Source organism: Stigmatopora argus, chromosome 22, assembly GCF_051989625.1.
Source record: "Stigmatopora argus isolate UIUO_Sarg chromosome 22, RoL_Sarg_1.0, whole genome shotgun sequence".
In the NCBI taxonomy this organism is placed as follows: Eukaryota; Metazoa; Chordata; class Actinopteri; order Syngnathiformes; family Syngnathidae; genus Stigmatopora; species Stigmatopora argus.
In genome coordinates this window covers 9,717,818-9,737,657 of record NC_135408.1, presented here as the reverse complement: position 1 = coordinate 9,737,657, position 19,840 = coordinate 9,717,818, and the positions used below count along the sequence as shown (strand labels likewise).

General features: G+C 39.0%; 1 protein-coding gene across 4 annotated transcripts in view; it reads right to left on the bottom strand.

The window, feature by feature from the left end:
* Positions 1 to 4,259: 4,259 nt before the first annotated feature.
* The window catches only part of gabrb4 (gamma-aminobutyric acid type A receptor subunit beta4), a 105,456-nt gene continuing 89,875 nt past the window's right edge, over positions 4,260 to 19,840 (bottom strand). For 2 of the 4 annotated variants that reach the window (XM_077591544.1, XM_077591542.1), the window contains 6 exons: positions 16,223 to 16,305; positions 14,489 to 14,626; positions 13,151 to 13,303; positions 12,053 to 12,309; positions 10,469 to 10,558; positions 4,260 to 9,910 (listed from right to left, as the gene is read on the bottom strand). In XM_077591544.1, the coding sequence (XP_077447670.1) occupies positions 9,557 to 9,910; positions 10,469 to 10,558; positions 12,053 to 12,309; positions 13,151 to 13,303; positions 14,489 to 14,626; positions 16,223 to 16,305 (1,075 nt within the window). In that variant the 3' untranslated portion in view covers positions 4,260 to 9,556. Of the gene's footprint in view, positions 10,559 to 12,052; positions 12,310 to 13,150; positions 13,304 to 14,488; positions 14,627 to 16,222; positions 16,306 to 19,840 lie in introns of all 4 variants that reach the window. The other 2 variants (XM_077591543.1, XM_077591545.1) reach the window with 2 other exon arrangements.

Genomic DNA, 19,840 nt, shown 5'->3' with positions numbered 1-19,840 from the left:
TCTTAAATGTATCAAATAGTGCCGCAACCTAAAACTACCCAGCGTAAATAAGCAATCAATTTTGCAATCCTGCAGCATGTGCTTAGCTTTTTCTGTGTGATATTGTGAGAGCTGCTAGGGCTGCAACTGTCTCCCACTCCAAGCGGAATGCTGTTTTCAATGTAATTCCTCTACACAGACTCATTCAGCCACCCACACATGTTGTTTCCCAGTCAGCAGACTGTGAGGGGGTGTGAATCAGCACTTTGCTTGGCACTGCAGTAGTGCCTCCAAATAAGTTTTTTTGGTGTGGAATATTTTAACAAGAATAGCACATTGCCAGTCAATGCTGATGACTACTTTTTAGGTCTATACTACTTCTAATGGACAGTGGAATATGCACATTTGTCCCGTTTGAGCAAAATGTGCATTTCACAAGACAGCCAGCAGGTGACAGAAGAGGCTTTTTAGATTTTTAGCATAAGACAGAAGGCAAGAAAGAGTGCTGATGGGAGCAGATGAACAAATGCTGATTCCCTTGATCCCCAAAACACAGGTCGCCAGTCTAACAAGAATGCGCAATTTCTACAGTTGCTAAAAAAAAGAATTATATACTACCTAGCTCTCACATATCCTGATGCCTTCAAGTGCAAATCACAAAGCCACTTTCAGTATTGTGAAACATAATCTGACTTTCACAGAAGAAGGTATATACGTACAGTGAACAAATGCAATGACACTGAACCATCATCTTGCATCGCCATCAAAACGTGAGCATGGACGACGCATCCTTAACTAGCACGAACGTGCAAGCGATCCTCGTGAAAATGTAAAACTCTTGACAGCCAGGCGCATATTTTGTCGTCTGACAAATTCAATTCCGTGTTGCTATAGGTGACAGAGCATGAATTGTACAGAATACGCAGGAGTGCAGAGGGAAGCGAGGGCATTCTTTTGCATTGCATCAGGATTGCATTTGATTCGTAATCATTGGAGTTGGCGTCCAAGTGGTCATTTTGTGCCAACAATATTGTTGTATTCAGCCATCCTATAATAGTCATATCACTGTGAGTGCTATATGGTACAGAGATGGCAGTAAAATGACGTACTAAATACATAGATATTTACATGTAACATGATAAAAATGTTTTATACAGCCTGTTTTATAGGCCTCTGAAGGTGAAATCACTTGGCAGCCTAATCAACTGTCCAAGTGCCCCGTACAGGCCTCTGTGAGTAAATTAAAAGAAATCAATTAGATGACTAACACAAAGATTAAATATGCCATTTGTCTTGGGGAGGATTTGAAAGTCCAGACGAGAGCACATAAAATTCATTTTTTCAACATGACCTTGAGGTGACGAGTTCGAATACATTATCTTTTACAGACAGTGAAAATATTATAAAATGCTCCTATGACAGCAACATTCCATGACCGAAGCGCCTATTGAGGGTATCGATGTCTTGGTATTAAGGTCTGATTATCTCCTTGGAATCAATATTCGACCCTTTGACCTTCAATTACTCTTCCTAATATGCTTAGTCTCTCATTGTCCGAAGCTCCAGAAGAGTAATTACAGGCATTGATCAACTGTTTGACATTTGAGAGGTTTGAACCTAACGTGAACATCTTCATTTTCAATAAGTATGTAATCAGAAACATTTCTTGAATCTGTTTAAATACAATAAAACGATTCCTAGTTTGTAGAAATGATAAGAATGTTCTTTATCTCTCCCTATTTGTGCTGTCAGCCCCCAAAGCCATTGTACGCCTATTATTTCTTTTTTTACTTCACTTTTCGAAATCCTGCTCTACAACTGTATGTTTTAGTACCCAAAATATGTTATCCCAAGGCGTCATGTGTCTTTAAACGTGGATTATTGTGCTTGTATGCCTTCTTTTGTTCAAACAGTAGCGTTACCGCAAGTCAAATCGCGAGTGTCGCCCGAAGCTCGGCATTCTGCGTGGTTCAAAAAAAACAAAAACAATCCTCAACGCTGGATTGCATTTGTATGCACTCGCACACATCACTGACACAAGGCCGCAGGTCTTGCGCCTTATGACAGTGAGCCATGAATGCCTCAGCTGAAAAAATCATTAATGGCGTCCAAACAAACCACGTTATAATACCATCAATTCACCAGCGTGCTATCCTTCTAAACAATGTTCAATGCCTGTCCCTTTTGTTTTCCTGTTGTCCAAGTTTGACAAGCGACCCATTCATTTTCTAAACAGCTAATCCGGTTTAAAGTGGCAGGAGGAGGGGTGCAAGTGTTGGAGCACGCAGGCAAGGCTGACTGACCAAGGACGTGTCAGTCTGACAGTCTATCACGTAGAGAACGCGCGTGCATTCCCTCACATTCACACCTTCCAGCCATTTCAAGGTCTCCCTTGGACGACGATGTGGGGACGAGGCCAAGAAGGGCTGAGATGATTGTACTTGTCAGCTGTCACTGACCTGCTTGTCGACATCTCGACACGTAATAATGCACTGATGTTAGACAACAGCAGAAGGAGTCGTCGGCGTGGGACTCTCAATGGTTTTATTACCATCCGTCATGTTTGTTTCCTTGAAAACTGCAGGCTCTGCTGCATTAAACAAGCGTCGATAAGACTGTTGCTTTAACCAATAAGAATTCGATTTGGTGACACCAAAGCCTTCTCGCAGGCGTCAGGATACGTCATCGCTTTCACCAACTATGATTGGCTAGTTATAGAGTGGACTAGCCAGAGCTACCAAACTGTATCTGGAGTGAGCTGCACAAGCCAATATATTGCTGTGTTGATTTATAGCGTTTTTGTCAACCCGCCATTGCTGAAGGAGGAGAAGAAATGGATTTGGTTGCAGATTTACTGTCAAAGCCATTTTCAAGACGGACTTTTCAAGAAAAAAAAAGCTGGACATCATTGAGAAAGGTCGGACAACTCCAAAGCAAGCAAGCCCGTCACAACCGGGAACGAACATTTTCAGCACTAAATTGAATGAAAACGTATGCCAGAAATACGAAACGACAGGCTCGACTTTCAGCATTAGCTTCGATGGCAATAGAAAAGGAGGAGGAAAGAAAGGAGGATGGATATTGTGTACAGTTAAAAAGGATTTTTGGTGAGTAAAATATGGCTATATTCCTAAATAATATTTTAATTGTATGAGGTTATTATTGATGATTTTTTATGTGTCGCAGCTGTAGCTGCAGTAGAGGTTTTTTAGCCATAACAGTTCTTGAGGGTTGGATTGATAGCTGAAGGGGTCACTAGGAAATTCATGGACCGCCACTGCGTTATTGATATCAATTTCTGACTTAGCTGTACGACATTCGAAGAACTTCAACTTTTGTGTTAATACCCCAAACTAATTTATTGCTTACCACCCCGGTTAATGAAAATCAAGAGTTACCATTGGATTGCATGGAAAAATGCATGCAGGTCATTTTTTTGGCCTACTTTTGGAAGGGTGTGCAATCAAATCACTCGTGAAACGAAAGATTAATAGTTTGTGGCCATAATAATGTCGTCTTTAAAAGGGGGTGGAGAATATGTTGTCTTTTATTCAGTGCACACAAGCTTTGAAAGCACCTCTACAATCAATCTGTAAAATCAATGACCTGCTTCCACTGGCAATTCATTGTTTCACATGAGCAACACAATGTTTTCGATGTCTCACTCCCTCATTACGACTCTTCTAAGTGCACTCCAATATTACAGCTCAAGAGTGCACCCTGGGTAGAAAAACCCCCAAATGTTATCTAGTTTTAAGATGACGGTCGCTGTCCGATCGTGTGGTGCTTAATCCACTTTCTACCATGAATTTAAATGAGTTTGTTACCAGTAGCATTTGACACCGTCAATGGTGGCCAATGAGTCAACTAAAGTGCAACGTTCTTAAAACTGAGAACAAGCAAGAACAAAAAAACTACCTCATTATATATTATTACTATGTATGCTGTCTTTGTCCTACCTTTAGTAAAGTAGATCACTTTAATGGTTTTACTTGACAATTCCATCGGAATCCAACAGTGCAAGTATTACACTTGTCAGCAGGATTCCTTTGCATCTTTATTCAGAAGAGAAGGTCATAAAGGACGTAATACCTCATTTGTGCTCCTCTGAAAGACAACTTGTGTACCCTGATAAAAAAAGAAGAAAAAAAAGTATTCATATTTGCACTCTTTTGATGCATCATTATAAGCTATTTACCTTTTGGGCAGACAAATTCTAATGTACAATACCCATGTTTCATTAGTCCTCAAAGGACAAATTAAAAAAGATGGAGCTTCGATTACTGTATAAGCCTTTATTTGTAAAAAGTCTGTTGTTTGAATGATAACCCTTTTTTTTTTTAAATACCACATACTTGAACACCTTGTATTTGTAAAAAAAACACATTTTGTTCAAACACCTTAAAAAGCGGATTGACACCATAACATTAATTTGCACCGACAACAAAAGAAAACAAAAATACAATATCATACCACACAAATGTTGATCTCCATGGGTACCGATACTCCAAATGAAATCAAACACCTCATTAAACAACAGAAATAAGCGCCCCGTTGTCAACAGAAACCCCCAAAAAAATGCAGTTTATCTTTCAGTGCAGTTATAGCAGATGAATTACACTTTCCTTCCCGTGATCCGACAACAACAAGAATAACAATTCATAACGAATGTAACAAATACAACAAAGAATAAATGAACACAAGAATGAAGCAAATCATCTAACGTCAAGTCAAAAAAAATATGCAGGGGCTTGTTTGGTTGATTGTGTGTGTGTGCGTATAGAGGTGTGTAAAATGTGTACGTGCATGTGTTTTGCCAATTTCTATCAAGAGTGTTGAAGTGGTCGCTTGCGAGCGAGTGTCACGGAGGGCGGCACGACTATTTGCAACTGGGAAGCTTGTGGAAAGCGTTGCCATAAAGCAATCAACAACACACCATAATAAGCAAAGGCAGCTCCTTACAGGGAAACACACACTGTGCAATCACATGGCTTAAGTTGGACGCTACAGGTGGAGCATCCTTTACATCCTTTGTAGCTGAAGGCTGACTGAAATGATGAGCATGCTGAACCTGATCAAACCACGATTCCAAATGCTGGTTGATTTTGCACAACGAGGAGGAGTACTGTGTTTTTTCAAATGAATGGCAACATGTACATTCCGTGTTGACGCGTGATGTGGTTTTCGTTAAGAAAGGTTTACTAGAGCTGGCTGTAACACAAAGTGCAATTGGAGCATGTAAACACTGTATTTTTCTTATTCCACCTGTGCTGATGAATCATATAATGCAGAGAAATTAAATAGGACTAGGTAAGGTCATGCACAACAAAATCGGGGTGTACACAAAATAATGAATGCACCAACTAAAGTTCTTCCAACAGTGAGAAGTCTGCATGTCAGCCTTGGTCTGGGCTTTGGTGGATGAAATTTTCCTGCTTTATTTCCATTCGTTCTTATTTTTAAAGGGTATTTTTTTACTCAGTCTAGTGTTAGGAGTGGGTAAATGCAAACCAGAAAGACAACTTTTTATTTATTTATAGAAAAGAGTTCAAGTGTAGACGGTAACTCAAGTTGAGAAAGTTAATTAAGTCATTAATTAACCAACCGTGAGAGACATCCAATCCATTTAAAGTGGGTCGAGTAATCATGTTTCACTGCCTTTAGCGGCAACAGTTGTCCAATTCAGTTTAACTTGGGATTGGCTGCTAGCCTTTCCATTCAAAAATGATTGGACGCTATCTCCATCAATGGCAGTCATGTTAAAATGATGAATAACAATAATAAATATATATCTAATGATTTTTAAAAAAGCGTTGAGGCTGCTTTGAAGGGTAATTGGCGACAATGGGCATCAAGGGGTTAACAAATACAAATCTAGGCCAAGCCAAGGACTGTTTCAGGGATTTTTTAGACAGGTTTGCGAAGAGGGCAGGGATTCCTTCACAACAATTAGCAGGTTTCCTAGCATTCCCTTTAAAACGACTTGTCCTCTTTCTGAAGGAAGGTGAAACCAATTTGCTCGGTGGAAATTCAACGCACAAAAAAGCTATGATATGCATTATGACGACTGCCTAAAATCCAAATCTTCGTGAATATCATTAATATGAACAGTGCAATGTGTGTTCCTGAGAAAGAACTACACTAACCACCTCATTTGTTGTCATGTGTGTGTGTGTGTGTGTGTGTGTGTGTGTGTGTGTACCTGCACTTAATGATATAACCTGATTCATAAATGTCAGAGAAAACGTCAATGTGACAATTGCGTCATTTTTGACATTATAACGGTATTGTGGTTATTTTCTCTGTGGCCTCAATTGCGAACATTGAACTTTACGTGACTCATTACTACCTTGGACGTACTGTAGCGCAACGTATTAACTATTGTTAAATTGCGTTAAGTTCTGTCGTTGGCAAGGGAGCAGCTGCACTAGAACTTGGCTACGTACCTTGCTCAAGGGCACACATGAGAGCTTTTTTTTGTTTGTTTTCTTTTTGAGGAGCAGGAAAGAACATCCCACTCGCCTTCTTAAGGCATATCCTGCTCCTCTAGCCTCTTTAAAGCCGTCTCGGCCATAATGCCCTTTTTGTTTTCTAAAAAATATATACTGTACATATTTATGTCTAAATAAAGAGAGGTGATTCAGCGATTCGTCGATGGCTGAGGTAAACACTGCAAGTACACTGTGCTGAAATTTCCTGTAAATCCCACACTCGCTTCTGATGTACAAATAGAAAATTTCATTCAAGTTGACGCCATCCCATTTGCTGACAGTGAGCCAAAGCCTTATTTCAACATCCGCTTTCTTACTTGTGGGTTGGGGGGTGTCTGGGGAGGGGGATTCAGGCTAAACTTAATCGTCTCCACAAACTCCATCACTGTGAGAGGACTTGTTGAATTCTCCATTATTTTGTCAACACTGTCATTTTTTTCCTTTTCTTTTTAGCAGAAGTTTGCCAATGCTCAAGAAGCTTTCCATGCCGTTAGCAGTGAGGCGAGTTGGTATTCACGAACTGCCGTGTTTTTCTTCATGCATTAAGAACTATTAAAGTGAAAGATATCATATGTACAGTACAATTCACATGTAATTACACATATACACTAGAGGCAAGAAAAGCTCACATTGAACTCAGATCAGCACCCCCTCCCCCCAACGCGCACACGCACATACTTGGAGCACATTTTAAATGAAACGTACTGTATAAACTCTGGCTTTTATAACCACAAATATCCAACACAAGTTTCTCACAGCATCTGGGATGAATGTGCTAATTCCACACCCGGAAAGCCACAACAGGTGAATATCATGTGATGCATGCGGGGGGCCGATTTTGTTAGTGGAAAGTAGAGTGGAAGTTTTGATACTTGAGTTTGTTTTTAAATACAATATCCATTACATTGCATCTGTAGGGAAATGAAAACTAAACTGTGATGTCAAGTGTACTTTACAAAAAAAATATGAGTGTGCTTGTGCATGTCTGTAATTATGTTAAATTTCACATTTGCTCGGAGAAATGTATATTTTATAGTGTGGGGCTTTAAAATATAATTATTCAAAACAATATGCTAAATAAAATGTATGTGTGGGAGACTTTTGTGTTACCTTCAAAATGTAGTCTCTACTTTAAGTAGTTACTCTGTAAATTCCTCACTAAACATTTTAAACAATATGCTTTGCCATTCCATTCGGTAGATTTTTTAAACCAATTTAAGACATTAAAACTGATATCACTATCATAATTTCATCTTTTCACTCTCCAGTCTACTTTTTTGTCTCGTTCATATGGATTTGTTTCATGAAATATGCTTCATAACATCAGTGACCTTTGACCTCTTCCGATTGAAGAGTCACAACCCAACATAGTTTAGGAATTCTCTATATGTTCCTCACTTTTCCTGCAGGTGTAATATTAAAGTGTTGCAAGGCCATTGTTCCTAATACTATATAGCGTTTAGTGGTCCTATATGTAATGTTCCTACAGATGCAATTGAAGGACATGATCATTTTCTGCTACATAGGCCTGGCCCTGGAGATATTTCACTTCTATTGGAGTGTCTTTTTGTGGTGACAGAGCACAGCAGCCGACAGTAATGAAGCCTTTCCACTCTGAATCCAAATCGGAGGCTACATTTTGCATTTAAAGAGTAGAAGAAAACCATTCAGGACAAATGTTGGACTGTCATTTCAATTTGATGCATACAACAACAAAAACACTATTTGGATCTCCATTCGAATGACACTTGTGGGTTCCTATGTTTTGGCTTTGAAATGATTAAACCAGCTCTGGTGTCTGCGTTCCTTGAACAATTCCAGGTAATTCCGTTCAATACCGAAAAGATGCTTAACAAACAAACGACATAAAAATCTGGCCTGATATGTCAGCTCTGTTGAATATTAATACATACCTGTAACATATTTACCGTGGGTTAGTTCCGCCGAAATCACAAAAAAGCGACACGTCAGTCCTTTAGCGTCTGCCCCTGCGCCAGCTCTTTTTCTCAAACACAAAGCAAGATATGACGTCAATTAACGCTGCATTTATAGAGCATGTAACTCAATCAACAAGAGGAAATAAAACAGTACAAATATACTCTCATGGGAACACCTACTGATAAAATGTACACAATGTTTTGTTTTTTTCCCCCCAAACAATCAAAATGAGTAATGTAAAACGGTCACTTTGATCTCAAATACCCTATCTTTAGAACATTTTCCAACACTCCGGAATCACAGTATTTTCCAAGACAACTCCTACTATCTACAATAATTAGCACTTATTTTAAATCAATAGGAATAGCGACGCCCGCCCATCACCTGAAAATAGAATTAAAAAGTTTACTCTGGTGCACCAATGTGGCGCTCAATCATCTGGTGATTGATGTCTGATCAAGAGAACGCTATCACTTGAAATAAATGTAAATTGAACACAAAAAAAACGAGGGAAAAAGCGAGGAAAACGATTTTTTTCCTCCAAATAAGGTTGCTGTACATGATGGAACCAATCGGAGAGTTCCGTGCACTTTGTATCGAAGGGCTACGTGGGGGAGGAGGGGGGAGTTTGGGGATGGGGGAGGTGTTCGAGGACCTTGCTGGGCTGATGCTGCGTCCGATTTTCATGAGCTGCAGATTACAATGAGAATCAATAAAAAGTCAATGTCTTCAAAAGTCTTCTTTCTTAAGAGCTTGCGCTTCTTCTTTTTTTTCTTCCTCTCTTCATTTTCCCACTTTTTGTAGCAAAAATATCATGCAGTCTGTAGTTCCAAAAATCCCTGCGGGGATCTTTTTTGTTGTTGTTGTTGTTGTTGTTGTTCATTTGTTTGTTTCAGGAGGCAAAAGGAACTCAAAGCCTTGAAATTCTTCTCGCGTTTTCCACCCGAAAACATTCAAGTCATCCTATTAATACTTTGTACAGAAAAGTCCTTCGTGTTTTGCGTGTGTATATATAAATATAATATACTGTATAGAAATATGCATATACATATGTTCAACTGTGTATGTGTATACATATTTTGGGACTGTATCAAAGCCAATTTCATGTGCTCTCAAAATATGGCCCATTATTCCTAGTGGGATGCACATCAATTCACGTAGTACAACCAGTAGATGAGGTTGAAAAATCCAAAAGTGATAGGGAATATGACCCGGGACCACTTGTCAATGGTGCTTACGTCGGACAGGTTGGGGATTTTCAACTTGAGCTTGGACGAGCGCCGCCGTAGTCGGCAGTTGGCCCGGCTCCGCATGGCGCTCCGATCCAGCGAATGGTGACTGAAACCATCTCGGGGCGTCATGGGCTTCCTGAATTGGACCCCGGAGCTGTCAAAGGACATGACGGAATTCCGAGAGTCACTAACGCTGCTCCCCACGTCGGACGGCATCACCTCGTTGTTCATTTCCAGAGTGGTGAGGAGAATGTTGCCGTACGCGTCCACCTGCGATCAAACGCCGAAGAAAAAAACCACGGTATCAATGCGGGCGCTTCTTAACCACCGTGACCAAACATCCCATCATTATTAAACGCCACTAGATTCCGCACCCTCGGCCCATTTTTTTTTGAATCTCAGGCAAAATGCAGAGGTGGTAGGGAATGTTATTTCTAGCATGCCAAAAAAAATAGGTTCGCAATTAGACATACACAGATGAAGTCCAAACACTGATTCCAAAAAAGGCAAAAGCATTCGCATGTACACAAACACACCAAAATGGCTGTATACAGTACTTCATAACAATTCATAAGACAATGTAGATTTGTAGGAAGACCAAGGTAGAGGTCCTACTTTGGTCTTATCTTACTCCACATGCAATTAATATTGGGTTTAGAATTACGAAAACAAAGCAAAACCAAAAAAAGATAGGGATGTATTGGTACATTTGCACTTTTAGATGCACAACCGACTCTTTTGGAATCAGTTTGCCGGTTAAACAACTTGAAGCAAAAGAATGATAGTGAGGGATGGCCTGCAGCTTATATGATTTCTAAATACATGTACCCCAACTTTTCTTTGTTCCTCGAGATACAGATTTCTTCGCTGTGTAAATGACCTGAAGGTGTTGGTTTGAAACGGCACGGAAATGGAGTCCTTGCAATGTGAAAGAAACATGAAGAGAACATTAAAACGACTATCAAATATACTGGAAAGTAGGCACATTTTCATTTGATTACACAGTGCATTGGAGACAGAAAAGCTTAGCATTAGTATTTACACACAAAAACAGCAGGCGTCATTCAATCTGACCATTCTCCCCACAATTTGGTCACTAGAAATAAACCTCATCAGGATTAGGGGGGGGGGGGGGACCTCTGACGCCATCCAAGGCTCACGATAACCATTAACTCGCAATTTGTGCGTATGACAATTATCAATATATGGGCTAGGAAATTATGCTATGATATTCTACAATACAACTATTAAAGAGAAAGAAATTGCACTCGCTTACTCACAGATTCACATGTGTCAAAGTGGCGGCCCGGGGGCCAAATCTGGCCCGCCGCATCATTTTGTGTGGCCCGGGAAAGTAAATCATGAGTGCCGAATTTCTGTTTTAGGATCAAATTAAAATGAAGAGTATCAATGTATATTATATTTCCTGATTTTCCCCCTTTTAAATCAATAATTGTAATTTTTTAATCAATTTTTCTGTGTTTTTAGTTCAAAAATCATTTTGTAAAATCTAAAAAATATATTAAAAAAGCTACAATAAACATTGTTTTATATCTATAAAAAACTGAATATTCAGGGCTTTTAATCCAGTTCTTTTAATCCGTTTATTAAAAAAAATCTAACTATTATATCTAAAATGGTCCAGCCCACGTGAAATCAAGTTGACGTTAAAGCGGCCCGCGAACCAACCCGAGTCCGACACCCTTGGATTAGGAGAATATTTATTTCGGTAAATAAATACAGTAACTTTTGTAAACAAATGAGGGTCTTTCTTAAGTCATTGCTTGCTATTAATAGATAGATATGCCATTGATTTGCGCTAGACGTCCAATTTATTTAGGATAGGAAGGGCAAATGAATGACTGTCGTCAATGGGATCCAATAAGTTAACATTTTAGTCTTTTATATGCTATATTTAGTATTTTATGGGAAACTTTTTGGGATCTGTTGACCCTCAACTAAACAGTGACATGTTTTTAAAACATTCATGGCACGATATACGCATCACCTGATCAATATATTGTCCCGCCCCTAATCATGATGCATTTTTGTCAAGTATGTTAACTCCAATGTGGCAAGGTGAGAAGGAATGAAGCCAACAGCGACAACCACCTAAATAAGAAATGAGAATGTTTATACCACCGTCAGGCTCAATGAATCGCTATCTCAGTGAAAAGGGGCGCTGCTCAATAAAAAGCAATCAGTGCTTGAGAGAAAAGCAATGGATGATGGTTGGTGAATTGGCTGTGGTGGCAACACTGTGCTCCCACAAGATTACTGTAGTTAGCAACGTAGACAAAATAGCAGTGACGAATGTTCTAATATACCTTTTTTTTTTTTGTCTTCCCAACTCAAAGCCTGACTGACAGAGTAAAGTCAAATGTAAGAAAGGCGGCAGATAGAGATGCAAACCTGTTCCCTTAGGCGCTTCTCTTCATATCGTGTGCGTTCATTGTTGACTTTATTCAGCCTTTCATTGATTTTCTTCTGTTGTGCCGGGCCTCGGCCAAAGAACACATAATTTACAAAGGCATATTCCAGCAGGGCCAGGAACACAAAGACAAAACAGCCCATGAGGTAGACGTCAATGGCTTTCACGTAGGGGATCTTTGGGAGAGTCTCCCTAAGGTGGGTGTTAATTGTCGTCATGGTGAGCACCGTTGTCACACCTAGATGCAAGATGCAGAAAAAAAAAATCAGTGGAAATCACTTTTTAAAATTCCAATAGTTTTAGTAATCATATTTTTGATGGATTAGTCTATACCACAGGTGTCAAGGTGGCAGCCCGGGGCCAAATCTGGCCCGCCACATCATTTTGTACAACCCGAGTAAGTCAATCATGAGTGCCAACTTTCTGTTTTAGGATCAAATTCAAATGAAGATTATAGATGTATATTATATTTCCTGATTTTCCCCTTTTTAAATCAATAATTGCATTTTTTATCCATTTTTTTCTTTTGGTGTTTTTAGGTCAGAAAGCATTTTGTAAAATCTAAAAATAAATATATAAAACCATTTGCAGTTTTCCACTTTAATATTGAATTTTTTTTTTTAAATGGTTTCCATTTGAAATTAAAAACAAATGATTAGATGTTTTCCCTTCTAAGAAAAAAAAGTTCAAATAAACAGTTTTTACATCTATAAAAAACGGAATATTTAGGGCTTTTGATCCAGTTCTTATAATCCAAATTAAAAAAAATCTAAATATTATATCTAAAATGGTCTGGCCCACATGAAATCGAGTTGACGTTATTGCGGCCCGCGAACAAACCCGAGTTTGACACCCTTGGCCTATACTATTGAGGGTGGATAGGCTCTCTAAAGATGTTGATGTTGTTAGGAGTGAAAATGTTAAACAGTTGGCTAGCGAACACCTACTTGCATAAGTGATTAACATATGAGCTACAGGAAATACATTTTAAAAATCCATTAAAAAATGGAAAGTTAGAAGTGCAGTGTAGTAGAAGGGTGGTTCTTGGGTATCACGTATACGGATGTACAGTAACTTACCCAGGGCCACCCGAGCTGCAGAAGCATCATAATTGATCCAGAAGGAGACCCAGGATAAAATAGTGATCAAGATGGAGGGCATATACGTCTGCAGGATAAAATAGCCAATGTTCCTCTTAATCCTGAAACTCAGCGAAAGCCTCGGATAAGAACCTGTAAGCAAAAACAATGGAGTCAGTCCGCAGCCCAGATGAGAGCACAAAACGGGGAAAAGGGGGGTACGCGTTAAGAGCTCCAAACTGGGAACTTGACAACGTGCAGGGTAGTCATTTCTCCGTTTGTTCAGATGGAGCACTTAATTTCCCCAAAGCGATGGATTCCTTTCCAGGGACAAGTTCGATTCCAATTAAACATGGCAGAAAGTCGCAAACACGGCAGATTTTTCTGCAAGCCCCTATCTCAGCAGGCCCGCTCCAGCATCCCTCTGAGACTTGTCACAGCGAGCTGCTCGCTCGCCGTTTCCCTCTCGCTCCCTCTGTCCTCTAAACATTACTGAAAGGCCATTTAAAAAGGTGATTGCAATGCACGACTGCACACCAAAGGACAAAACACATGCTTCTTAGGATCTACTACTATACTGCCTTCGGTCACTTTGGGAAATATTTTGCTGACATATGTCAAATACTTGCACCACATTTATATATATAAATCTCACAGTTAGATTTAAACAAGCAGGCATATAAAAAATGCTGATGCAAAAAGCAATAAAAGCAACCAGGCGAGAACTCTGCTTCAGCTATATATTGACTTATTTATAGTTTGCAAACTCAAAAGATGACTCTAAATATAGTTAAATGCAACACTACACTATCTGGTTTTACTGCTAAATTGTACTTCTGGAGGAAAAAAAAATAAAATAAAAGAAAATGCTTAGGCAAGGAGCTCCACAGTGACGGATGACCTCATCATTTGCAGAATGGTGTACATCTTTTAAGGAATCAATACTTTTTGCATATGTGCTTCATCAAATGGGAGACAAATACTCAAACAACATCTAAGAACTTCTGAGATTCATTCTGGCAATTCATTTTAATGAAATTCACTTGGACCAAACATGATGACTACATTTTAAACTTACTTTAGTCTCTCCTTTTCAGTGCTACAATACATAAAGTCTATTTGCAGTGCGATTTAATAGGAATATGCAAAAAACTGGTTATGTATGCTCATGTTTCGACAACACTAAACGTCCAATCCAAGGTCAAAATGGCAGCCGATACATCCAATGAATGCCTTGTAAATATTGCTAAGTGACGAAACCTTGGCATTCATCATTTTTTTTCCTTTTCTGAACATGGTAAACATGTTTTTTTTAAATCAATGCAGTCAACGGCTTACCTGTCGTAAACCTCACTTCCTTGGAGACCAATCGGATGTCCACAATGGAGAACTGAGGTAACTCTAACTTATCGACACCCGTCACAGCGCTGTCCCCTCCTTGCCAGAAGAACACAATGTCATCCGTGGTGTATCCGTCTGAAGAAAATGGAAAACAAAAAAACACACACACACGCTCAAGAAATAACCGTGAAATACAACAATGGCTCTAGTGAAAGGTGCACCGTGCAGATAACTACTGGAGTTCCCTCTGATAAATGATGCACTCTGCCCTAACCTGATTCACTTGTGGGCAGATGCCTTGACTTTTCAGAAGCGTTCCACTGAGCAACGATATTACAAGCTACAATGACTTCATTGAGACATTTGTTATTAGCACACAAAGGCAAACTCTGCGCAAACACACTGTCGGCAGCAGTTACTCACACTGGAACGAGAAGAGACACGCTGTATTTGGCTTCCACCCACACATGAACCACACACTCCACCACATAGTTTGTTGCTAGTCAACATGGCTTATTTCCTCATGGACGCATACACAACTCATCTTGTAATTATGAATGATATACAAGCAAGCCTTGCAAAGTGGTCCAGACCAGTCCTCCAGACTACTAAGGGACTGTGCGGTAACCTCAGTCTGAGTCTGCAGAAGGTCCCCACCTTGTGCACTTCCTGTGAGCGGCTCCATTTTTTTTATCTAGGTCTACAATGTCTTGTGTGTCTTGTGTCTGTCTTGCTACTGCAACCAAGAAATTTCCCGAATACAGGATGAAAAAAACTTCTAACCTAACCTTTGGTTTGTTTTTGCTTTTTTCCCCTCTCTAAAACGTTTGTGCAGACCACCCTGCATTATAACAACAATTCTTAAGCATTCCTCCTGTCAGTGACACCCCTTCCTACCTCCCATCCAGCATGAATATTCATCAGCATGTGTCACTTGGCTGTTCTGCACATTCTCAGCTGGAAGCGCAATCAAAAGTGATCACCGTTGTAGATTTATTTCCAAGGGGGCCATATACATGCACCGCAGCCTGGCCTTTCAGTGCACTTTTACCATATTTTACCTTGGACGAGCCACATACAGATTCAGTGACATTAAATTCACCGAGGGACTCAGAGTCAATAGCTTTCAATCTCTTTCTGGATGGAAGGCACCTCATCAATCAAACTAATAAGAGTGCACTATTTACAATCACACCGAAAGTCTATAAGCACACATATGAAGATATCCGGCATATCTACATTTCGCAAAATCCAAGGCTGAACAAATATGCAGCATATTGACCAAGTAAAGTGACTGATGTTTTATGCCTATGCCTATGCCTATATATATATATATATATATATATATATATATATATATATAACAAAATTCACATTATTCTATTTACACAGAATAAAAATGAATGCTTTTAGTTAATGCAGTACACACTAAAAACAAACTGCTGTACAGTGGAGCATATATTGTTTTTTTTTCTTCATGAGTTGAGATTGCATCTATATCAGGTTTAAAATGGGACTCAATCAATATATAATCACCACCTACTACTTGTACAATAGGTACATTTTGCTTAAGGTTGAGGAAAATTTAAAAGGTATTCTATTGTGCGTGCTGTATGTAAACAAAGACTGTATGAATGTGGTGGGCAGACTGCGGTGTTCAGTTTTAGTTTAATCAATAGGTGCATTTTTGTATTCTTTGCATACATTGCTACCAACGCGGCATTTACTTACAGCTTTCAATTTCCAAGGTGCAGTTTTGTTCATCGAGAGGATACCTTCTCAGGTCCATCATACAAGCAGCAGTCGTGGTTATCCTGCGGGTAAAGGACAAGAGCAAAACAAACTTTAAGAAGATTTCTTGGCTTTCTCTACAAATGACAGTACAAGTCTTATATGCCCTTTTATGTGCTGGAAGCGCTTTACAACCTCCCATTGGCCCATTGGCTACTGGAAGCAATTTAAGGTTGAGGGTCTAACACAAGGACTGTGGGCAGTCAGAGTTGGGATTAAACCGCTGACCCTTGCATCACTGGACGGCCCACTTTCCCAACTGCACCGCCCAAAGTTAAAGGTCCTAAGAAATGGCGAGCACCCCTCAAAAATTTAACTGACAGCACTTATTTCATTTTTACATGTAGAAAATGAATTTAACACTTAACTATTGCTGTCTTTTACCATTTCATAGTTATTGCATCCAAAAATATGCACTTTTTTGCAGCAATTGTGGTTGTGACATAACTATCATTCATAATTGGGCCTAGCTAGTAAGTTGAAGTTGACAGAATGACTGAATGAATGGTTATACAGTCAAAAATAAAAAATAAAAAACTAGCATTGGATGTTTTTGTGGGCAAGAAGGCAGTTAAAAAAGCAAGACTAAATTTTATATCTTTTTGTCTTTGTCTTGTTTAAAGCTATAGTTTTTAAGCTACTTCTGTAGTATTAAATAGCACCTTTAAATCAGGTTACTAAATCCTTCTAATATATCTTGTGCATAATTTGATTACAAAATGTTTAGGAAAAATAGCTTGATTTTGTGATAAGGAATCAGATTTAACGCATTGACTCCCATTAACAAGCGGTAAATTCACAGCAAAATTCACATAAAAAAGAGCCTGTTGAGGCCTACGCCATTGAAATCTCATTATACTGGTATAATGACAATAAAAGCATTCAATTCAATTCAATTCATTGGCACAACCTGTTGAAATTGAAGCAATGGAGAAAAAGGAGTAAAATGGAGCCCCGATGCCGACGATACGAGGAGGCAGGGGAAAGAAGTCTACTAAAGGAAATGTGTGTGTGACCGGTGTGTGATATCTATTATTCACAATGACACTGAGCTGCATTGTGCTGCACAAGCATTCTGCTGCTCAAAGTGCATTTGTTAGCCCTCTGCTGTGCTACACCTCCCCGCTGCCTTCACAGCACTCCTCCGCTGACTACATAGAGTGGGGCGACACACTGCTGATTCACTTGGAGTGGAGATAACATCAGGCCTAATTACATAAATCGGAGAGGTCACTTGGCAATTAAACTTTCCATGTACAAAGTTGCCAAAAAAGCAACCCCGCCATTAAAAACATGGCTTATACTCGTGTGCTTAAAGCAAGCCTGAGGATCTGTAATGCTGAACGATGTATGCTTTTAACAATGACTGACATTTTGGGCAACAATTTCTTTTTAACTGTGTTTGCGTAGATGCAAACTTGTCCGGGTAAGACATCGTTTGTATGCATTCAGTGGGTTTTAGGATGGATAATGAAGGAAAAAAAAGAGGAGTTTTTGGGTCGTCGTTAAAAATGATATTTATGCTATAGACTTCGAATGCATTTGCATTTTTACTCGTCCAAAAGCTCCAGTTATTGTAACTTTCGGCTGTGGAGGTGGACTCCAGACAAGGAAGACAACATCAGATGCATGAGCAACACTTCTGACACCCACACAGTCTGCTGATGCAGCGTACTTGCTCAGAGAATACTACAATATATACCGCCACCTCATCAGAACAAAAAAAAAAATCTGCCTTTTTTTGCATGCTAGAAAGCCAATATACCCCAATTTGTAAAAAAAAAAAAAATCTGCCTTTTTTTGCATGCTAGAAAGCCAATATACCCCAATTTGTAAAAATAATAATAATAATAATAATAATAATAATAATAATAATAATAATCTGCCTTTTTTGCATGCTAGAAAGCCAATATACCCCAATATGTAAAAAAAAGGCCTTTTTTGCATGCTAGAAAGCCAATATACCCCAATTTGTAAATAAATAAATAAATCGGCCTTTTTTGCATGCTAGAAAGCCAATAAACCCCAATTTGTAAAAAAATATTTTTGCAAAGTATCATGTCTGATTCGTAATTGCAAGAAAAGGAAAAAAAGGCGGAATGAATTCAAGGATGCACTAAGTGTTTACCTTCAAAGAGGCTTTCTATACAGTATATAAAGACCAAAAAACACATTAAGGTCAGTTTTGCATTATAATTAGTTGCACAATATGCAACATGTGACTATATATGTATCATATAAAGTGTATCTGCTTGAAAACGCACTCCTGAAATGGTCCTACGGACGGATTCAAGGTCTTGATGCAATCTGCTAGTAAGCATTATGCACAGAGTGATAATAAGAAACAAGCACCTCTGCAGATGTTCAGAGGACAAACTAATGCCAGAATTCGTATCAACAAGATTCCCCTTTTTTTGTGGCACGCCATCAGTGGAAGCGCAAGTGCAGCTGTAATCCCATTTTCTTCTGGCTGGCATCCAATCTTCTCAGCTCGTGATGGTACTTTTATGGCTCCGATGGAACCTCGCCTTCCCCGAGCGGCGCAGGCGGGAATCTTAATTCAGATTAGGAAGCCGTGGGGGCTTGGGGGGCATTTTATCGGGATCCTGTTCCGTTTTACGCTTCTTTTGTTTCAGGTACAGAATACAATGAGAATTCCAGTGGGATTAAGGTAAACCTCACCCTTGGAATAGCCAGTCTTGGATTTAGGACTAAAGAAATGGAAGTGGAATTTGTTGTGGTGTCACAACCAAGATTAACCTTCTGGTTACATTTCTTGTGTGCTTTCTTTTATTTTTTTTAGCAAGTCTGATATGCAAATAGCGTGCCTAAATAAAACCTACTAACATGTTTCGTCTTGCTTTGGGTCTATTGTGTTGAACAAGCTTCAGTTATTAAATTGATTAGCTTTTTTACAGACATCTTCGGGCAGAATTATTTGCAATATATGGAGGAATTCATCTACTTTTGCTTTAAGGCTTACATTTGTAAGACAGAGACAAGCAGAATTGTCCAGACACGATTTACCTCGGGGCCCGTTATATGTTTGCTTCTGATAAAGTAGAAACAAACAGCGATTCACAGTCCCAATTATTGCTTATATACGTTTAGATCAAACTTGACCTCCTCGGTCCCTGCAAATAAACTTTCTTGTTCTGATATAGTCTCTGTGCTTGCTGGTTATTCAATACTTACAACCCCAGTTGATAAAAAAGAACAAATTATTATTATTTTCAAAATTAATTGTGCCATCAATAATAACCAATGATCTAAAGGTTGCTTCAACAAAAAAAAGAGAAATAGAAACTTTCAATTTCACAGCACTGGCTTTTTTTAAAGGCTGGTTTGTTTATAGCCATCTAAAGAGTCATAAAAAGAAAAAAAATAACGCTTTTTTCCTTCTTTGTCAAAACAAATTCAGTAATTCAGCATATCTGAACACTGATTGTCACATTAATAATTCATTTTTCTGTGATCCAAACCTTGTCACTGCCATTTTATTCATAGAACAAAACATATTTCTAGCGTCCTTCACTTCTTTGCCGCGCTTTTTTTTTT